Genomic DNA, 22,415 nt, shown 5'->3' with positions numbered 1-22,415 from the left:
GATGCATCTGTGACAAGCTGGTTGGTGAGGATGAGGTCAAGTAGATTTTCCTTCTTGCTGGTTCTCTCACCACCTGCCGCAGACCCAGTCTAGCAGCTATGTCCTTTTGGACTCGTCCAGCTCAGTCAGTGGTGGTACTACCAAGCCACTCTTGGTTATGGACATTGAAGTCCCCCACCCAGAGTACATTCTGTGCCCTTAATATCCTCAGTGCTTCCTTCAAGTGGTGTTCAACATGGAAGAGTATTCGTTCATCAGCTGTGAGAAGGCGGTAGGTGATAACCAGCAGGAGGTTGCCTTGTACATTTTTGACCTGTTGCAATAAGACTTCATGGGGTCCAGAGTCAATATTGAGGCCTCCCAGGGCAACTCTCTTCCAACTAATTACCACTATGCCACCACCTCTGATCAATCAGTTTTGCCAGTTGGACAAGACATACCCAGAGATTAACTGAAAGGTACAATGCAGCATGAATAAGTCAGGTTGTTGCATGACTAGTCTCGAAGGCGCTCTCCCAATTTTGGCACAAGTGCCAAAATGTTAGTCAGATGGACTTTGCGGGGTTGAATAAGCTGAGTTTGCCTTTCGGAGTCTCGTGCCAGCACTCTCCCACGCACGCGCATCATACTCACCTCAGTGTCCTGAGTATTTTCAATGCTGCCTGCTGGGGTTCGCTTTCAGTTGTCCATCTGAGCTGACCTACATCTTCACCCACCCAATGATTACACTCCCATGCAGCACCTGATCTCGCCCACCATGACTCTCACTTTCGATTTTACTTTCCAGCATGGCCTGGATTCGGTTTTCGTGTGCGCCCCTGTCTTTTCCCTTCCCCTAGTCACCCATTTCCTTTCCCCCCATCACAGTTGATCCCCCCTGGCATCACCTTCCAGCTCCTTCCGTGACCTCCCAGCCACAACCCTTTTCTTTCGGGAATGTCCAGGTGAACATGCACGTTCCCTTCCTTCCCAAAAATCCCACCCTCATCCACATTCATTTCCTCGACCTCCTCCTTCCCACTCCCAGGGTCCATGTCTGCCTCCGAGTCGACACCAACCATCCTCGCCGTCCTTTCTACCACCACGGTCGAACCCTCTCCCTCCCACCCTACCGCCTCATTCTGCCCTCAGTCATTCTCACCATTCCCTCATACTATGCCCACCCTCACTTTGCTCTCCAGGAGGTAGTCATGAACCCATCATATCCCTCCCTTGCACATTCACCTGGACATCCCTCCCTCCAGACTCCTGGCCCCCCAGAACTCTTCCACCCCGCTGGACCTCTCCCCCCCAAGAAGCCCACCTTCCCCCCACCCCAAAAGCCCTTTACCCCGGTTCCCCTTCCCCCCCTTAGTCCACCCACTCCTCCTGGACTATACCTTCACTTAGTGTCTCCTGCTTCCTGAGTCCCTCAGACACCATTACTTCTTCCGCCACCCTTAGTCCTTCCTCCCTCCTGACTCCTTCCCCCAGCCTTACCACTTCCTCCAGTCTCACTTCTTTCTCCAGCCTTATTCATTCCCATTCCTGACTCCCTCAGACACCCTCACTTCTTCCTCCAGCTTTACTCCTTCCTCCACTCTTACTCCTTCCTACCCCAGGACTCCCTCTCCTCTCTGCACTCCTTCCTCCCTCTGGACTCCCTCTCCTCTCTGCACCCCTTCCTCCCATTGGACTCCTTCTCCCCTTCGAACTCCTTCCCTCCTTCGAACTCCTTCCCTTATACCTTCCACACCACCCCCACCACCCCCCATTATACCTACGTTCCCAGTTGCTATTTTCTCCCCCATTATCCCTTCCTCCCCCCTCCCAACCTCACCTCCCGGCACCTTCATCAACCCCCCTCAACCTCATCCCCCCCCCCCCCCGACACCTCTTCCTCTCCCAGTCAATCCTAGATCTTCCTCGACCATCATACATTGTGAGCATCAATGGTGACTTTCCAACTTCCATGAGCTGCTTCGCAGTACAGCCATGGCCATGAGAATCCACCCAGCATGCCATGGTCGCTCGTCCAGTGTGTCAGTGCTGTCGGGCTCCAGCATCTTCTGCTCCTTGGATGTCTGCAATGTGAGCAAAGCCCTGATGGATAAGTCCCGACTTCTGCACATCACACTGATCAAGACGTGTTCTGCACCGGCGCATTTTCCCGGGCGATCGCAAACTGGTTTCATGACGTCGTGAAATCAATTTTTGGCCTTCTCACCATCTGCTCACACCACTGAACACGCCCAATGTCCATGGGCACGGAAAATCCCGGCCACTGAACTGAACCCCACCACGAAGGAAACACTCACTGGATTTTGACTTCTCAAACTCTGGAAATTATGTGAACTAATATTAATTTCTGTGGTTCCTGTTCTGTCAATATTCATAGTTGTAAAACTCTTTTTTCTATCCACCCCCTACTTTGAGTGTGTGTAGTGGGGTGGGAAGTTGTGAATACTCATTCCCTGGGTTTTGAATATGGAATAAACTAACCTTCTGAGTTAATCGTAATGCAAGTTTGCTGCAGGTTATTAGTAAATTGGATCACACAAACCAATGGTTTGGAAAACACACCACTGCATACGTTAAGAATAATTCAAAACAGCTTCTGCTTTAGTTTATGAGAGAAAATAAATACAGCTTGCCTGTCTCTCTCCTTTCAGTAACATGCCTGAATGCATCAAACATGGGAAACTGGCACTCCTGCAGCATCTGCACAAACTTCTCTGTCAGTGCTGCAGGGAGCGGACAGTGCCCCAGGGTATGTGCAGTGCACTGTGGCATTGATGTATACCATCTACAAGATACACTGCAGCAACTCACCAAGGCTTGATCCTTCAAAAGCACCTTTCAAACCCGCGACCTCTACCACCTAGAAGGCCAAGGACAGCTGATACATGGGAACACCACCACCTTCAAACTCTCCTCCAAACCTCACACCATCCTGATTTGGAACTATATTGCAGTTCTTTCACTGTGGTTGGGTCAAAATCCTGGAACTCCCTCTTTAACAACACTGTGGATGTACCTATATCATATGGCCTGCATCGGTTCAAGAAGGCAACTCACCACCACCTTCTCAAGGGCAATTAGGAATGGACAATAAATGCCGGCCTTACATGCCGCGAATGAATAAATAAACAAAAAGGGGATTGATTCCAGGATTTTGACCCAGTGACAGTGAAGGAATGGCATTATCATTGCAAGAATGGTGATATAGGTGTACATGTGTAGGCTAGATCAGGTAAGAATGGTAGATTTCCTTCCCTAAAGGACTTTAGTGAACCAGATGGAATTTTACTACAGTCTAATAGTTTTCTGGTCACCGTTACTGTTAGCAGCCTTCTATTCCAGATTTATTTAATCAACTGAATTTAAATTTCCCAGGTACCGAGCTGGTGAGATTTGAACTTGCTCCTCGGCAGCATTAGTCCAGGCCTAATTCAGTAACAGTATCACGTTGTTACCCATAAACTGAATATCTTAGTATCATCATCAATCCGGATTATCAGCACAAAAGGAGTGACAGTCAGATCAAAATTTAAAAAGAAAACATGTTGCTGGCATCTGTTGCAATTTTCAAACGGGCCTCAATTTAAGCAGCAGCATCGTTAAATGTTCATATTGGAGTCCTAAGGTGCATCTAAGAGTCTTTTGGAATTTTGGCCTTCTACAGGACAGAGTATGAATTGCATGATTGCTCCGTCTGGTCTCACAAAAATCATCCTGGCCACTGCAGGACGCTCTGTGGCTCTCGCCTCCCAACCAGCAACGCCTTATCTGACAGTGATTCTAAGGCATGAGTTCAACTTCAGACTCCTTCTGATATTCATAATTTCAACATAACTTTTTGTGGTTTACACTCTAATAACTGGTTGCTATTTGCTTCCCTCTGATTGTCTAGAACAACAAATTGTCAGAGGCTTACAGAAGGACACCGTGGCTGCAGCTGGAGCTCAAACTTCTTGGAATGGTAATCAAAGAGATGTGGGTCATTGAGAGCGTTGTACGGAGGTAAACTGCCCATCCGGTCATCCTTATATCTGCAGCCAGCGCCCAGAGTCCGTGCTGTAAACACATAGTGGAAATTATCTTGGATGCTCTATTTGAGACACTGATCAACATTCTTATGCGAAATTCCCATGTGTGGCATTTTAATGAAGTCATTAACCTATTTAAAGTGAATGACTTTATTAAAGTAGCACACATTAGAATTTAACGCCAGCATCTTAACAACTGTGCTAAAAATAGTGCTCAATGGAATCTCAACACAACAGAGAACAAAGTTTTAAGTATTACTGATCATGGTGTACAAAACATTCTGAATTATAGGAACTGGCTCATACTCTGTGTCATTTCACTGCTGAGACCTGGGATAGGCATCAGAAGGTTGATGAAGGATTCCTCTGAGCAGATTCAAGTAAACTCCCAAAACATGGCAGAGGTTTTAAATAGTCATTTTGCATTAATCTTCAACCCTGTAGGCTGTGCTCATTCACCATTTAAGTTACAGTTATCATGAGTGCAAAGTGTAGTTGATGCTAAAGCTGTAAATGACAAAGCGGAAGCAATTGAAATTCTGGAGAGAATAAAGATCCCAGGTCTGATCAAGCTGCTCACCAGAATGATATTTATCCAAGGGTGCTGAAAGAGGTTGGGCCTGTTCTATGGGGCCTCGTGCTCCTATATTTTATTGTGCTCTGGAGCCTATGATCACTTTGTGGATTGGAGGGAGACTCATGTACTGACCTTTAAAAAAGCAACTACCAATATTCCAAAAGGACTAAAACAAAAACAGAATTACCTGGAAAAACTCAGCAGGTCTGGCAGCATCGGCAGAGAAGAAAAGAGTTGACGTTTCGAGTCCTCATCACTCTTCAATAGAACTGAGTGAATCACTCAGTTCTATGGAAGGGTCATGAGGACTCGAAACATCAACTCTTTTCTTCTCCGCCAATGCTGCCAGACCTGTTGAGTTTTTCCAGGTAATTCTGTTTTTGTTTTGGATTTCCAGCATCCGCAGATTTTTGTTTTTATTCCAAAAGGACTATGCGACCGAATTGGTAAACTAAAAGCTTCATGTCAGGTATAGGAAATCTTGAGAAGGGCCAGCCTGTAAGACATACCTTGACAAAGAAGGGGTTACTAGGGATGTTTCTGGAAAAGAAGGCCATGTGTTACCAGCCTGGTTGAATTCTTCAAGGAGGTGAGTAGGCTGATAGTTGATAGACATTAGGCGGAATTTTTCCTGAATTGCACAAAGTGCGATGGCATTTGTGACGACTGCAATGGTTGGTTTTTTGCGCTGTATCATCCACTTCCTGGTGCGTTGCGCCTCATTAATAATGCATTCATGGGGAACACACTGGATCGCTGGCAGGTGAGGTCTGATTTGCCCACCACGCCGTGACCTCATTGCTTCCTCGCTCCGGGCACCATATTTAAAGCGCACCTGAGCGACAGACCAGGACTGCTCCAGGTGACAGGTGGCCCCGAAAGGGAAGAGGACGGCAGCCTCCAAATTTAGTGATGCCTCTCTGGGGCACCTGCAGTGTGCAGTGGAAGCCTGCCGGGATGTCCACTACCCCCGCTCTGGGCAGAGACTAACCACCAAGCTCACCAGTCCAGCATGGGAGGTGGTGGCAGCGGGGGTGAGCATCAATGCCCTGCAAAAGAGGACAGCCAACCAGTGCCACAAAAGGATGAATGATCTCTTCCATTCCGCCAGGCTTACTCTCCTCATCACTCTCAATTCACACACTCACAAACCCAGCACACATCTACAGGGTCCTCACTCACTGCCAATTCAAGGGACATCACCACCCACTCTCTCACAAACACCCTCACCTCCCCTGCCCATTGTATCCTCATGCCGTCCATGGCAGCATTCCCACTCCACACATGACACGCATCCTTCTCACCTGGCCTGGCGGGCATCTTGTTTACAATCTCTCTATCTGCCTCCAAGAAAGATAAGCTAGCCCACAACAAAAGGGAGACGTCCCAGACTGCGGGAAGAATGCCCGACATCAAGGTCCTCCACAGCCTTTGAGAAAGAGCCATCCAGCTGGCCGGCAAGGATCTGGACCGTTCCTGTGCAGACGGTGAGGTTGGTGCTGCTCTACCAAGTGAGGATCCTGCACTGCAACATCCATCAGACAACCATGCTGTGAATGATGAGTCCTGTTTCATAGGCCACTGCCATGTACTAATTATCTCTCTTTTTTATTGCAGGTACATCTAGGAAGCAGCCGAGGGCGGCCCCTGAGCCAGGTCAGCAACGCCAGCCCGAGGGTACCTTGGAAAAGGAATCCACAGATACTGACATTGAAGTCCCATCACAGCGCTCACACACATCCTCCACCAGTGCAGAGACACACACCTTGGTGGGACCTAGCCCTAGGTTGGCCTTGGGGTCAGAATCTGGAGTGCACACTGCACCATCTGATCCACAGCAGGCGGAGGCAGGGAAATCTAAGGGTGCCAGCACTCGAAGAACAGCTGGAGGCCAGGAACCTGCTGAGTCCGAGTCAGATGATGAGCCTCTGGACTCGGTTCTAGCTCAGTTGCTGCAGCTGCAAAGACAAGCTGGGGAACATCGGGAAGGGATGTCTGCTGCACTCCTCAGCTTGCAAGGCATGATGGAGGAGTCCGTTTGCTTTCAGTCTGAGGTGATAGTGCTGGCGTTGCAACGCACAGAGGTCAACACTCTGTAAGCCTACATATTATTTACCTTTTTAATGTACAGTTGCTTTTTAACAATATAATTGTTTCTTTATTTCTTTTATATTAATTGGTGTACACCGGTTGTAGTGTAACCCTGTGTGTGGAGTCTGTCTCATGGTGGTAACATGGAACATCAAGCTATGAGAAAGACCCAGACCAAAGATATGTAAAGAACTGTACTGAACTGCACTGTGGGCTCAAAACACAAAGCATAATGGGTAATTTTAGTCAAGTGAAAGCCTTGCTAGAATCAGCAAGTCCTGCAAATGACTTAAACTGTAGGAGGGCTTGTACCGGGGAAGATGAGCAGACTGAGCTTCATTAAGGTGCTATAAGTGTGCCACCTTCTCCCAGCTCTGGAGATCGATAACAGTGTTTGAGATAACAAAGCGGAGTCAGGCTGGTTCTATTCCTTCAAGCATGACCTTGTGAAAGGCCCAGAACATAAGAACAAGGGAAAAGAAACTAATGTAATTGAAAACTAATTAAATAGGTTAAAAGCACGCTTTACCTTGTATGGCACAGGGCCACAGCAAAGAAAGCTATAAAGAAAGAGTACACAGAACCAATTCTGTTGCAGTGGTTAGAGCAATTTGGTCAGTTGCTCAGAAGACACACACGGGGGATTCGTCATGTGATTGATCACCGAGACGGACTCCGGCTCACAGGGAAACTAAGCAACCAGTCTTGTCGTGAGTATGTGCTGTTGCTTAGTGCTTTAATAAAGATGTGTAACCTCTGTTGAAATGTCATCCAAGTTGTTGTGTCTGCTGTTGATATCCAAGACAAAAACCTTTAGACCAGGGACAGGGTCCTACAACTGGTAGGATGGCAGACACCATGGAGACCTTGGTCCAGGGCATTGGCACTGCACTGCTGAAGGAGCTGCACCCCATTGTTCAGGTGCTTGCTGCCATCCATCAGTGTCAACGCGAGGGGGAAGCGGGGCATCTTGAACAAACTCATTCCAGCTGCCCATTTCTCTCAAGGAGCCAGCCAGGGGCCCTTGGGCACTTATAGGGAGGAGGGACCGTCCACCCAGGTGACTCCAGGAGCGGCCGGCCCATCCGAGTCCCTCTTCCAGCAATTTCAGTTCCGAGGGCTGGGAAGAGTGCCACTGCCACACAGCAGAACTTTGAAAGCAGGCTGGACTCCTCCAGCTCTTGGCCCTCCAGAGGACTTCCGCCAAGGTCATCACAGACAGGGGGCAGCAATTAGCAGGCTGTCCCCACCTCCGCTGTTGGTGTCTGGGGAGCACCAAGACATAGCGGCATGGTTAGGAAGGTTATGAAGATGTGGTTGCACAGCCTGGGTAGAGGTGCTAATCACTGTACGTAATGTTCACTATTGTAAATACACTCCCAAGTATGTCTCCTTGTCTATGGCTCCTTGATATAATGAGCAGTGTTTGTGTTGCTCAGATGTGAAACCTTGGTTCCTGCACAAGATGAAGGCAGGTGTCTCAGTCCAGGGCCTCTTCCCTGTGCCATGTGTAATCTTCAGACCAAAGTGATGGTCCAGCTTCACAGTCACTGACACATTACTGATGCCTGCACCTCGATGGTGCTTGTCATTGCTGCCAGAATGTCCTGGGCAGGCGTCACAGAATTCCATCATTCTCTCTGTGTGCTCTCAGCATCTTTAAAGTGGGGCTGGTCCCCATCCCTTCAGCATCTGTGACTGGTGACGGTGTAGTCCTGAAGGGGACAGGTGATGAAGGCTGCTCACCATCACCTTCTCAAGCGTAAAGGATCAGGTGTTGTTAAAGTATCATGGCTGCATCTTCATGATATGACCCTGATCACAGAGCACAAGTGAGCTGACCTCAGCCAGACAGGAGGCAGACATTCATAGATGCAATGTAAGATCTATGGAGTGTCCTCACTGTATGTCGTCATCATGCTCCATGAACCTTGCAGCTACTGGGGCCTCACGAGCACGCCTGCCTCATCTGGCCACTGCGATGGCCTCATCGCCAGCATCTGTGCCTTTCAACCACCCTCGTCCCCATCGATGTCCTCCTCACTGGAGGAGACGTGCAGCTCTTCCATCTCCTCCTCAGCCAGGTCCTAACCCGGTTGCACCACCAGGATGTGCAGCGCGCTGCAAGCAATGATAACACGTGACACCAGTGAAGGGCCCAGCCAGCGAAGCCCACACCCCATGAATGAATTAAAAAAACAAAAAAAAAATCCTTTGGGGACTGTATTGCAGTGCTCCACCAGGCCTGTTGAGGCACTAGAATCTCATTTTCAAAATGCCACTCGTGTGCTCCACTGAAGTCCAGATTGCAGCATGAGCTTCGTTACACCGTCTCTCTGCTGCAGTCTGAGGCCGCCGCATGGGCATCATCAGCCACGTCCCCGAGGAGCCAACCCTGCAGCATCTGTGGACCCTGGAAGACGTCAGGGATCTGAGACTGCTGAGGACGGAGTCATGGACGCTCCCTGGGTATCGTGCACAGACCTGCAGGATGTGTTTGGGTGGTCACACACCAGCTGAACATTCATTGAGTTGAAGCCCTTGTGCTTCACATACTGGACTGCTTGCTGCCACGGAGATTTAAGCGCCACATGAGTGCAGTCGATGGCAGCCTGCACCTGTGGAAAACTAGAGATCCACACAAACCCCAGCACTCATGCTGCCTGGTTTGGCTCATCATGGTCAAAATGCACAAAATTGTGCCTTCGCAAAGATGGCGTCCACGAGCTCATGGATTCACTTGACGTGGAGGCTTGCGAAGTCCTGACCAGGTCACCTATGCAGCCCTGGAACAAGCCAGTGGCATAAATTTCTTTTCGTTATATATTCATTCACGGAATGTGGGCTTCACTGGCTGGGCCAGCATTTATTGCCCATCCCTAGTTGCTCTTGAGAAGGTGGTGGGGAGCTGCCTTCTTGAACCGCTACAGTCCATGTGGTGTAGGTACACCCACTGTGCTGTTACGAAGGGTGTTCCAGGATTTTGACCCAACCGCAGTGAAAGAACAGTGATATATTTCCAAGTCAGGATGGTGACTGACTTGGAGGGGAATTTCCAGGTGGTGGTGTTCCCATCTATCTGCTGTCCTTGTCCTTCTAGATGGTAGTGATCATGGGTTTTGAAGGTGCTGCCTAAGGAGCCTTGGTGAATTCCTGCAGTGCATCTTGTAGATGGTACACACTGCTGCTACTGTGCGTCGGTGCTGGAGGGAGTGAATGTTTGTGGATGTGGTGCCAATCAAGCAGCTGCTTTGTCCTGGATGGTGTCCAGCTTCTTCGATGTTGTGGGAGCTGCTCTCATCCAGGCAAGTGGGGAGTATTCCATCACACTCCTGACTTGTACATTGTAGATGGTGGACAGGCTTTGGAGAGTCAGGTGGTGAGTTACTCCTCACAGGATTCCCAGCCTCTGACCTGCTCATTGCCACAGTATTTATATGGCTATTCCAGTTCAGTTTCTGGTCAATGGTAACCCCCAGGATATTGACAGTGGGGGATTCAGTGATGGTAATGTCATTGAACATGAGGTGAGAGTGACTGCGCCGTGGTTATTTTCATGCCCACTGGCAGTGGAAGCCCTCCAAGTCCTCGTGGCATATGTGACCGACCAGTTCCCTGCGCTGTCTTTGGAAAAACTGCTTCTCAGTCATTTGTAGGAATGACAGGTCCATCTATAAACCCTGGGTCTAGTGAGGCACCTACGAGTGATGGCTCTCTGTGGATCTTTAGCTGCATCCAAAGGAGGCCCTGCCACCCCTTCATGTTGAGGGTGGTGCTCCTCCCTTTGCTGAACCAGGTGCCTACATCACAATCTTCTTCTTTTCTGCTCCCTGTTAGCCATGAGGCATACAGCTAGATCACCAGGCTCCATGATCCAGGTGTTCTCCGCCTGCAGTGTTAAAGAGAGAGACGTGTGGGTTAGCATAGGTGTCCTAAGAACCTCTCTTAGTTAGGTCTCCAGACCCAGCTGTGTTTCAAGGCCATTTCATGCATGCCGGGGAATGCTGGCCACCATTTGGATGATCAGTGTGTAGTGTGCTTCATGGCTGTCAAAACCCCCACCCACCTCTGCCCCACTCCACTTGACCGATTGGTGGCAGCTTTGCCCATTGGACTGCATGCTGTGCTCTCAGCTCAGGAGCAGGCATTCTCCTAACCCACACTGCATGGCTGCGCTGTTAGTTTGAACCATGGGGGATACTGGTCCAAACCTTAATAAGTACATTACAAAGGGCTGTGAGCGCCTCCATCAGTAACTGCACCATGGCCGCCTTTCACAAGTCTACAACTTGCCCAGTCGTGCTGTGCTGCCCCCTAAAACATACATTAATTTGCAGTCTGTGCCCGAGGGGTGAAATGTTCTGGAGCATTTGGTGGCATTTTCATGCGTCTGTGTTGCTTGAGTCGGCAGAAAAGCTTCAGAGGCCCAACTCCAAGTTGCTGCTGAACAGCCTCAGCATCTCCAAGTGCATGGCACCGCCCCCCCCAGCCCCCAACCACCACCCAGCACATGCTTGAGTACTTTCTGTGTTGCCTCGCTCCCCTTAGCCCCTCCCACGATGAAGCCTTTGGCCCGGCACCACACTGAAAGCCAGCCGGGAGAAAGCGACTTGCCTGTGCTTCCCACCGAATGCCTGACGTCTCTTCCTTGATATCCTATGGGCAATCCTCATGAGCGCTGCACAAGGTTCAGTGCACTCACCTCCGAGTTCCCCTCGAAGTTCAGCTCGCCGGGCACGCACCTTTTAAATGTGGCCGTAAATCACGCTGTTCTGAAGTCACGGCAATATGCGAGGTAAATTTGACTTAGGGCAGATGATTCCGGTGTGCAGGAATAATGATGAGATACAAATGCATTAAAATTAAGTTCCCAACATTGGAAGGTGGGAAACCCAGCCCGTCACTGACTGGGGGAGGGGACAATCATGTCCTGGATTTATGTCAGCGGGAAACGCAACGAGGGCCAGCTTATAATAATATCTGCTCACACCACCAAACATGCCTGCCACAAACGGGAGTGGAAAATTCCAGCGATTGTATATTTCAAGAAAGTTTTTGACAAGGTCCAGCCTATAGTATGGCCTACTATTTAAGATAGAGTCTAATGACATTAGATGGTAGATCCTAGATTGGATAAAGAATTAGCTGCATTCTTGTACATAAAACGTTGCCATGAATAGTAATGGCTCACCATGGTTACTTGTGGAGTTCTGGAAGGATCAGTGTTAAAATTGTTGCTGTACACAATCTATATCAATGAAGGCATTTGGACTACTATCTCAGATAAATCAGAATCCTTGAGGAGAAAGAAAAATTACAGCTGAATTTTGATACCTTCGGAAAATGGCCCACATCTGGAAAATGGTATTCAATGTAAATAATTGTAGTGTTATGGAGATAAGTAGGATTAATGTTAATGGTGTGTATACAATGCAGGGCTCTGAATTGTTGAAAGTGGAAGAGACCTAGGTTTTATAATGTAGAAGTGCTGAGAGGATGGTGTAAAATCAAATAGAATATTCAGACAAACTAGGATAATACAATTTAAACAAGGACAGCATAGTGTCCTTGAATAGGACCTTGGTTAGGCCTCATTTAGAAAACTGTGTTCAGTTCTAGTTCCTTCAGATGGTGGGAGATATAGAGGGCCTGGAAAAATTTCACTCCATCAATACCTTGTTTAAATCCTTAACTACTGATAGTGATAGTGAACTAGACTATGCCATGAGAATAGATTGGTTGAATTAGATAGGTTAATGAAAATGAAGGGACCTCTTTATTGCCTCTCCAGCCAGATACACATGGGGATGGGGTGCACAGGGGTAGTGGTGGTTGGCGGGGTAGGTCATGTTGCTTCGTTCCAACACTCTCTATAGGATAGACTCAATACAAGCCAGTCTTTTTCATTCTGTACTTTCTTAGTATGTTTGTAATACTGTAAGTTTGCAATTGTGTATTAAGCATTTAAAATTTCTGATTCCTCTGTGCTAACCATGTCACATGACAAACCAGTCAGACCTTACCATGTGACACCATGGAATAATCATAAACTACAGATAAAGTTGTCAAGAAATTTCAGCTCATGTTCCACTCTCCATTGATTCTCGATACCTTTACCCACTCTACCTGGCATCTGCTACTTCCCAGCCTTGCAATTGGGCTTCTGTCTAGATTCACAGTGACCATATGTGCTCTCCTCGCTCTCTCTCTCTCTCCTAGTCTTGCCTCAGCAGCTTCAATTGTTAGTCCAATGCCTCTCTATCACTTCAGCCTGTCTTGAAGGATTTTGATAGAATAAATAAGGATTAACTGATTTCGTTGCCAGCAGGGGGTTCAGTAAGAGGACGCAGACTGAAGGTAATTGGCAAATGAGCCAGAGGGGAGATGAGAATAATTTTTTTTTTTACACAGAGCGTTATTATGATCTAGAACTCAAAGGAGCAGATTCAACAGTAATGTTCAAAAATGAATTGGATAAATTCTTGAGGGGGAGAAAACTTGCAGGCCTGTGGGGAAAGAGCAGGGGAGTGGGATGATTTCATTAGCTCCTTCAAAGACATGATTGGCCAATGACCTCCTTCTAATTCTATGAAATGTTTCAGCTCCTATCTGATTCCTCCCAGGCTGCCCAATTTCCTCAATTCATGCTTTGATCCCTCCTTCCCACACAATGCAATTCAGAACAGCCCCATTTCCAGTGACCTCTGTGGGTCCATATCTCGTTATGTTGATTCCAAGTCTTGTGCCCCAAGTTGGAAATGCAATGAGGAGCTGCAGCAGTGTGGAAGAGCAAGTTTTTAAGTGCTCATTTAAGTCTGAACTTTATGGGCCCTCCAGGAGCAGGAGAGGCAGCAAGGCTGGGGAGGGTTGTGGGAGGCCAAGATATCGGGAGGGAGGGTGGGGCTTGGCAGGCCTGTCACCTTTCCACTGCCTCGGCATGAGTGACAATGCACTCAGCAGTACTCACCAGCAAATGGGGCTTTTCTGCTAACCACAGACTCCATGGATCTGTGGTTTAGGACCACTTTGTACTTCCTTAGACTGTTGGTCCACTGTTCACCCTTTCTCCTGGGGTCATTCCACACAGGTTTACCTCTAGGGGGAGAAATGTCCCTGTACTGGAATCCTGGTTAAAAAAAAAGGGAAGAATATCAGTCAGTAAGTATTGTCATTCATGATTTTGTAGGCTATTAAAGTAGGATATAACTCTTAGTGTACAAGCTATGGTAAACTCATGACTAAGGTCAGGGAAAATGGAGTCAGGGATAAGTAGCGGGATGGTTAGCAAGCTGGCTACAAAGCTGGAAATAGAGAGTAGTGACCGGCAAGAAGTGGGAAGTGGTGTTCAACAGGGTCAAGGTTGGGGCAGTGCTGCTAACTATTTACATAAATAATTTGGATTGAGGACTTATCAAAATTTATGGATGAAGCCAAATTGAGAGTAATAGTTAATACTGAGGAAGAATACAAATTGTTAACAAGTTGCAGAATGGGAATGTAAATAGTAAATGGATTTTGGTACAGATAGGTGTGAAGTGGTGTACTTTGGTAGGAGGAATAGAGAGTTACCTACTCCATGTAAAATAATATTCTAAATGGGGTAGAGGCACTAATAGATCTAGGATACAGCTTCATGATTCATCAATAGCGATGCAGGTTAACCAAGGCATAGAAATTGCAAGCAAAACACTACGGTTAATTTCTAGAGGAATAGAATTCAAAATCGGAGAAATTGCAACAAACTCATACTTGGGCCTGAATCTTACGTTCGTCGGACGCGTGCAATTGGCAGGCCCAGAAGTGGACGTGAAATGCACATCCGCCTGTGATCAGCCCCAGCCGCAATTTTGCGCTGGCTGACCAATTAACGGCCAGCCAGTGTGAAACACGCCTGGAGAAAGGCTCAGCACTGCTAGAGGGGGCGGGCGTCGATGTCACCGTGGGTGCTGGTGAGCACTTCCACTGAACTCTCTGGAGGCAGACAGCTGCCCCAGGGAGCTGCAGACCTCATGATAATGAAATAAGGCACAAAACTGATGCAAAAAATGTCCATGCAGCACCATCAAGCATCTAAAAGCATACCTCTTTAAAAAAAGCTCTCAGATATTTTAAATCCTAACAAAGATTTCATCCCACCCTTGGATGAGGTTTCATCAAAAATGTAAAGCCTGCCTCGCCAACTTAAGGCTGGATGGGCCGTGAAAAGTCGCATACAATTGGTTCGTTAATGAGCTCTTCCGACTTTTGAGTGCGATCGCCAAGTGAAATAATGTGCGATAATGTTGGGACACTCGCCTGAAGTCATCTCGCGTGATTTTATGCCCATTCCGGTCAGGCGCACGCCCTAGTCTCTATAAGAACATAAGAAGTAGGAGCAGGAGTGGGCCATTCAATAAGATTGAGGCTGACTCCACTTTTCTGCCTGCCCACCCCCCCCATAACTGTTGACTCCCTTGTCAGTCAAAAGTCTGTCTAACTCAGCCTTGAATATATTCAATGACCCAACCTCCACTGCTTGCCATGGAATAGAATTCTAAACACTGACAACCCTCTGTGGCAAGAAAGTCCTCCTCATCTCTGTCTTGAATGGGAGACCCCTTACTTTGAAACTGTGCCCCCGAGTTCTAGGCTCCCCCACAAGAGGAAACATCCTCCCAGCATCTACCTTGTCAAACCCCCTCAGAATCTTATATGTTTCAATAAGATTACCTCTCATTCTTCTGAACTCCAATGTGGGCCCAACCTGCTCAACATCTTCTCAAAAGATAAATCCCTCACCCCAGGAATCAGCCTCATGAATCTTCTCTGAACTGCTTTCAATAAAAGCATGTCCCTCCTTAATTAGGGTGACCAAAACTATAGACAATATTCTAGGTGTGCTCTCACCAGTGCCCTGTGCAGTTGTGGTAAGACTTTCCTATACTTCATCCCCCTTTGCAATAAAGGCCAACTTGCCTAGTTACTTGCTGTACTAACTTTTTGCTAACTTTTTATGATTCATGTACAAGGTCATTCAGATCCGTCTGTACTACAGTATTCTGTAGTCTCTCTCCATTTAAATAATATTCTGTTTTTCGATTCTTCCTTCACATTTTCCCACATTATACTGCAATTCCAAAATTTTTGCCCACTCACTTAACCTATCTATACCCTTTTGCAGATTCTTTTTATCCTCCTCACAACTTGCATATCCTCACATCCTTCATGTTACAATGAGGCTACACAGGAACTGTCAAATGTACAAAAATGATTTACAAGGCTGGTATCAAAACTAAGAGGGTGCAAATCAGGAAAGTCTGTGGGTGTACCTACACCATAAGGACTGCAGCGGTTCAAGAAGGCAGCTCACCACCACCTTCTCAAGACAATTAGGGATGGGCAATAAATGATAGCCTAGCCAATGATGCCCACATCCCATAAAAAATGAATTAAAAAAATACTAAGCAGGCTGGGCTCTTAGAGCCACAGCACAAAAACAGGGCCTTCAGCCCAGCATGTCCGTGCTGGCCATCAAGTGCTTATCTATTCTAATCCCATTTTCCAACACTTGGCCCGTAACCCTGTGTGATATGGTGTTTCAAGTGCTCATCTAAATACTTCTTTGTTATGAGAGTTCCTGCCTTTACCATCCCCTCAGGCAGTGTTCCAGATTCCAAACACCCTCTGGGTGAAAAATGTTTTCCTCAAATGCCCTCTAAACCTCCTGTCCCTTACCTTAAATCTATGCCCCCTGGTTATTGACACTTCCACTTAGGGGAAAGGTTTCTTCCTATCTATCCTATTTATGCCCATTATAATTTTGTACACCTCCATCAGGTCCCCCCTCAGCCTCCTCTGCTCTAAGGAAAACAACCCTAGCCTATCCAGCCTCTCTTCATAGCTGAAATACTCCAGCCCAGGCAACATCCTGGTGAATCCCCTCTGCACCGTCTTCAGGCAATCACATCCTTCCTATAGTGTGGCGACTAGAACTGCCCACAGTACTCCAGCTGTGGCCTTACTAGCGTTTTATACAGCTCCAGCATAACCTCCCTGCTCTTATATTCTATGCCTCAGCTAATAAAGGCAAGTATCCCATATGCCTTCTTAACCACCTTATCTACCTGTGCTGCTGCCTTCAGGGATCTACGAACATGTACATCAAGGTCCCTCTGATCCTCTGTACTTCCTAGGGTCCTACCGTTCATTGTGTATTCCCTTGCCGTGTTAGTCCTCCCAAAATACATCACCTCACACTTCTCAGGATTAAATTCCATTTGCCACTGCTCTGCCCATCTTACCAGCCCATCTATATCATCCTGTAATCTAAGATTTTCCACATCACTATCTACAACACCACCAATTTTTGTGTCGTCTGCGAACTTAATGATCATACCTCCTATTTTCACGTCTAAATCATTAATGTACACTATAAACAGCAAGGGTCCCAGCACCGAATCCTACATTAAACCACTCATCACAGGCTTCCAATTGCAAAGACAACCTTTGACCATCACCCTCTGCCTCCTGCCACTAAGCCAATTTTGGATCCAATTTGCCAAATTGCCCTTGAGCCCATGGGCTCTTACCTTCTTGACCATTCTCCCATGTGGGACCTTGTCAAAAGCTTTACTGAGATCCATGTAGACTATATCAACTGCACTACCCTCATCTACACAACTAGTCACCTCCTTGAAAAATTCAATCAAATGTTTTAGACATGATCTCCCCCTGACAAAGCCATGCTGACTATCCCTGATTAATCCCTGCCTCTCCAAGTCAAGGTTAATCCTGTCCCTCAGAATTTTTTCCAATAGTTTTCCTATCACTGACGGTAGACTCACTGGCCTGTAATTACCTGGTTTATCCCTACTACCCTTCTTGAATAATGGTACCACATTTGCTGTCCTCCAATCCTCTGGCACCTCTCCTGTGGCCAGAGAGGATTTGACAATTAGTACCAGAGTCCCTGCAATCTCCTCCCTTGCTTCACATAACAGCCTGGGCTACATCTCATCTGGGCCTGGGGACTTATCCACTTTTAAGCCCACTAAAACCGTTAATACCTCCTCCCTTTCAATGCTAATTTGTTCAAGTATGTCACAGTCTCCCTCCCTGATTTCTACACTTACATCGTCCTTCTCCATATTGAACACAGATGAAAAGTAATCATTTAAAACCTAACCTATGTCCTCCGGCTCCACGCACAGATTGCCACTTTGGTCCCTAATGGACCCTACTCTTTCCCTGGTTATCCTCTTGCCCTTAATATATTTATAAAATGCTTTGGGATTTACCTTTATCTTGCCCACCAGTGTTTTTTCAGCCCCCCTCTTTGCTCTCCTAATTACTCTTTTTAAGTATCCACACACACGTTCTATGCTCCTCTAGGGCTTCCACTATTCTCAGCCCTCTATATCTGCCATAAGCCTCCTTTTTTTTTTCCTTATCCAATCCTCTATATCCCTTGACATCCAGGGTTCCCTGGACTTGTTGGTCTTGCCCTTCACTTTTACGGGAACATGTTGGCCCTGAACTCTCACTATTTCCTTTTTGAATGACCCTCACTGGTTTCATGTAGACTTTCCTACAAGTAGCTGCTCCCAGTCCACTTTGGCCAGATCCTGCCTCATCATATTGAAATCAGCCTTCCCCAATTCAGGACCTTTAGTTCCAGTCCATCTTGTCCTTTTCCATAACTACCTTAAATCTTAGAGTATGGTCACTATCCCTGAAATGCTCCCCCACTGACACTTCTATCACTTGCCCGGCTTCATTCCCTAAGATTAGGTCTAGTACCGCCCCTTCTCTTGTAGGACTTTTTATGTGCTGGCTCAAAAATCTCTCCTGGATGCACTTTAAGAATTCCGCCCCCTCTAGGCCTTTCACACTAAGACTATCCCAGTTAATATTGAGGAAGTTGAAATCCCCTACTATTATTACCCTATTATTTTTACACTTGTCTGAGATATGCCTACATTTCTGCTCCTCTATCTCCTCCTGACTGTTTGGAGGCCTATAGTACACTCCCAGCAAAGTGATTGCTCCCTTTTTGTTTTTAAGTTCTACCCATATGGCCTCATTTGAGGAACCTTCTAAGATACCATCCCTCCTTGCTGCAGTAATTGAGTCTTTGATCAATAGTGCAATGCCACCTGCACTTTTACACCCTCCACCCCCACCACTGTCACGTCTGAAGATTCTATACTGAACTGCTAGTCCTGCCCTTCCCTCAACCATGTCTCTGTGATAGCAACAATATCATATTCCCATGTGTTAATCAATACCCTCAATTCATCTGCCTCACTTGTAAAACTCCTTGTGTTAAATATATGCAGTCCAGCCTTGCATTATTCCCTTGTGCCTTAACAGATCTATATTTGCTCTGCCTTCCAGACTGACTTAGTTTCTCTTCTATATTTGGCTGTGAATCACCTCCTACTGTACCACCACTCTGTATCCCATCCCCCTGCCAAATTAGTTTAAACACCCCTCCAACAGGACTAACAAATCCTCCCCAGCAAGGATGTTGGTCCCATTCTGGTTCAGGTGCAATCCGTCCGACTTGTACAAGCCCCACCTTCGCCAGAAACAGATCCAGTGATTCAGGCAACTAAAGCCCTCCCTCCTGCACCATCTCTTCAGCCACACATTCATCCTCTCTATCCTCCTATTCCTACACTCACTAGCATGTGGCACAGGGGGTAATCCAGAGATTACAACCTTCGAGGTCCTGCATTTCAATCTGCTACCTAGCTCCTTAAATTCTTGTTGCAGGACCTCATCCCTCTTTCTACCTATGTTGTTGATTCCACTGTGAACCGTGACCTCTGACTGTTCACCCTCCCCCTTCAGAATGTCCTGCAGCCGCTCTGTGACACCCTGGCACTAGGGAGGCAACACACCATCCTGTAGTCATGTCCACGGCCACAGAAGTGCTTGTCTGCATCCCTCACTATTTCTGAGAACTATTGCTCTTGCATGCTGACTCCTCCCTCCTTGTGCAGCTGAGCCACCCACAGCGCCGTGAACTTGGCTCTGGCTGCACTCTCCAGAGGAACCTTCACCCTCACCATTTTCCAAAATAAAGAAAAACAGTTCTTGAGTGAGGTGCACTCTGGGTCTTTCCTGCCTCCCTTCTGACTGGTGGTCACCCATTCCCTCCCTGATTGCACTTCCTTAAGCTGCAGAGTGACCACATCTAAAAATGTGCTGTTCAAGTAACCCTCAGCCTCGCGGATGCTCCGCTGTGTCTCCAGCCGACGCTCAATTTCTGAAACCCGTTGCTCAAGCTGGTCAAGCCGGTGGCACTTCCTGCACATGTAGTCATCCAGACTGCAAGGAGTGTCCAAGAATTCCCACATGCTGCAGGCCGTACAACACACGAGACTGAGCTCCCTTGTTTGTTTTTAAATAAAAGACTATTTCCTTAAATTTAAGCCAAATAGAAAACTATTTAGCCTTTCTTAAAAAAAGACAAATGCTGAGACCTTCTGTAATGTCGCTTTAAAGTGGATAGTAACTTACCCACTACCAACCAATCAGCTCTTGCCCTTGTCCCGATGTCACTCCTTTCAAATTCCAGAGCTGCCGAGTGTCTGGGTAAGAACTGGCTCCCCCAGGTAAACACTGCTCCATTCTCTATACAGCCGCTCTGCTCCCTCACAGGTAAACACCCGCTCTTCTTGGTTATTATTTTTTTTAAAAGTGAGTCTCCCTCTTTTTGAAATATTTTATTTTTCTTATTCAACAATTTTCTCGAGAGAAAGTTTTGAATTCAACTTTTCTCGTGCCCTTATGAAATCTTTCCCAGATGATCAGCGCTATGTATGGAAGCCCAGCCCAGGAGTGTTGGCAGGTGATTTGACTGCAGACTGGGCATCAGAGTCTGATGATATCCTCACCTGACATCCACACATACACTTCCCAACAGATGTCACTAGTTAGTGACCTGCAGCAGGAACCCTTGATGGTTTTTCTTCTCCTCCTTAGCCTGAAGACACTGAGGTATATTGTAGTTCTCTGCTCTCATACAGCTGAAGTGACTGAATTGACCAAGAATCAACCTGCAGACTTTTAGTGGAAGCCACTGTATGAGCCACCTTGCAAGCAATGGGAACTCGGCCAACATTTTGAAAGTGTCGTTGCCAAACTTTATCCGCAATGTATTCACTTTGAGTTATCAATACCTTCCTTCCACTAACTTCAGCATTCCCTTATCATGCACCATGACCAGTCTAGAGGCTATGTGGCAGGGGAGGCTTAAAGTATTCTTGTGGGGCCGGGAGGAGAACCACGTTTAAGAATAAAATAAATGCACATGGGCGCCCCCCCAATCATCATGCCAGGATGAAGCCTGCTGCCTGCTTGTTTTGATGGGTGCAAAGCCATGTGAGCCTTGGCCTAGGGCTCAGTTAAAATGGTGCGCACATCCGAAGATGTCATCAGGATTTGAGCTTATCATTTCAATTGGGCCCATACCCCTCTGGTAAGTTAAGATGGGAAGGCAGGAAGATATCAGGGACACCCTTGAAGCTGACCCCAGCCATTTTAACCACCCTCAAACTCTAACCCACCTGCCATATCATTCCTGCCACAAGGAGCAAGGGAAGGTGAGTGAGCACAGGGGTGGTGGATAAGTAGAACTTAAAGAACGTTAAGGGTGTGGAAGGTGGAGGTTTGGATACATTGAAGTTTATCAATGTGGATCTTGGGAGGCCAGAGAGATGTATGTTCAATGCTGCAGATGGAAATTGAACCTAAGTGTGAATTTTCTTGGCTGGAGTGGGTTGGGGTTGAAAATGGAAAGTAGATTCTCAAGTTGAATTGTAGACCTTTGGACAATCTCCCAAAGTGTCAGGGCAATTAGAATTAGATGGTACAAAGTCAAAATACTGTGGATGCTGGAAATCGGAAATAAAAATAGAAAATGTTTGATTATGTTATACTAAAGAGCCTTACCAGTCGCTGGCCGAATGCGTGGGACTGTGTTGGTGGGGTAGGGATCAACTGGCCTAATGCTCCTGACTGAACATTGGGAGGTCTGTGGCTGTAGTACTCCAGTCATCGCTGCTGAGGAATTAAAATACTGAATCTGTGTAGGCATTTTGTTGTCCTGTTCCTGAAAATTAAGAAATAATTAATTGGAAAATTTGGCCACAGAATGAATATTAACAGCATGGCTACCAAGAGTACAACAGCTTTCCATAGTATATAACTTAAAAACAAAGGACCAATCCCCTTCTTTTGTGGTTCCTGTGGGGTATAGTTGCCTATGTGTTGTCAGACTATTTGATCTGGGGGAGGGAGATTTATGGTTTATTATTTATAAATAATTATTTATGGTTAAATCCTAAATATACTTTTTATTTTATTTTAGCACCTAAAATTCCCTAATAAATCGTGAGCAGTAGAATTCTTATAGAGTCATAACCACACAGAAGGTGGCCAATAGCCCATCAAGTCCATGCTGGCTCTATAGCAGTCCAGTCAGTCCCATTCTCCTGCACTATCCCCAGAGCCTTTCCCTCAAGCATCCATATAATCTCCTTTTGGAATCATTGCTGGTCTCCATTTCTACCTCATAGTCAGCGAGTTATTATCAGTAAAAGAAGACCATGCAGGGCTACAGGGAAAAGGTGGGGGCAGTGGAGTAGCACTAGGTGAATTGCTCCTCTGCAGAGCCAGCACAGATATGATGGGCTGCATGGCCACCTTCTGTGCTGTGACCATTCTGTGAT

General features: G+C 46.9%; 1 protein-coding gene across 1 annotated transcript in view; it reads right to left on the bottom strand.

The window, feature by feature from the left end:
* loxhd1a (lipoxygenase homology PLAT domains 1a) overlaps positions 1-21,781 on the bottom strand; it is a 287,997-nt gene extending 266,216 nt beyond the window's left edge. Inside the window, exons 1-3 of the mRNA XM_041183529.1 lie at positions 21,637-21,781; positions 13,664-13,822; positions 3,917-4,056 (exon numbers count right to left, since the gene is read on the bottom strand). Coding sequence (XP_041039463.1) covers positions 3,917-4,056; positions 13,664-13,822; positions 21,637-21,781 — 444 coding nt within the window. The remainder of the gene's footprint in view (positions 1-3,916; positions 4,057-13,663; positions 13,823-21,636) is intronic.
* Positions 21,782-22,415: the final 634 nt, after the last annotated feature.

The sequence above is a fragment of the Carcharodon carcharias genome, chromosome 1, assembly GCF_017639515.1.
Source record: "Carcharodon carcharias isolate sCarCar2 chromosome 1, sCarCar2.pri, whole genome shotgun sequence".
NCBI lineage: Eukaryota > Metazoa > Chordata > Chondrichthyes > Lamniformes > Lamnidae > Carcharodon > Carcharodon carcharias.
The sequence above is the reverse complement of the archived record's forward strand: the minus strand, read 5'-3'. Positions and strand labels throughout refer to the sequence as shown.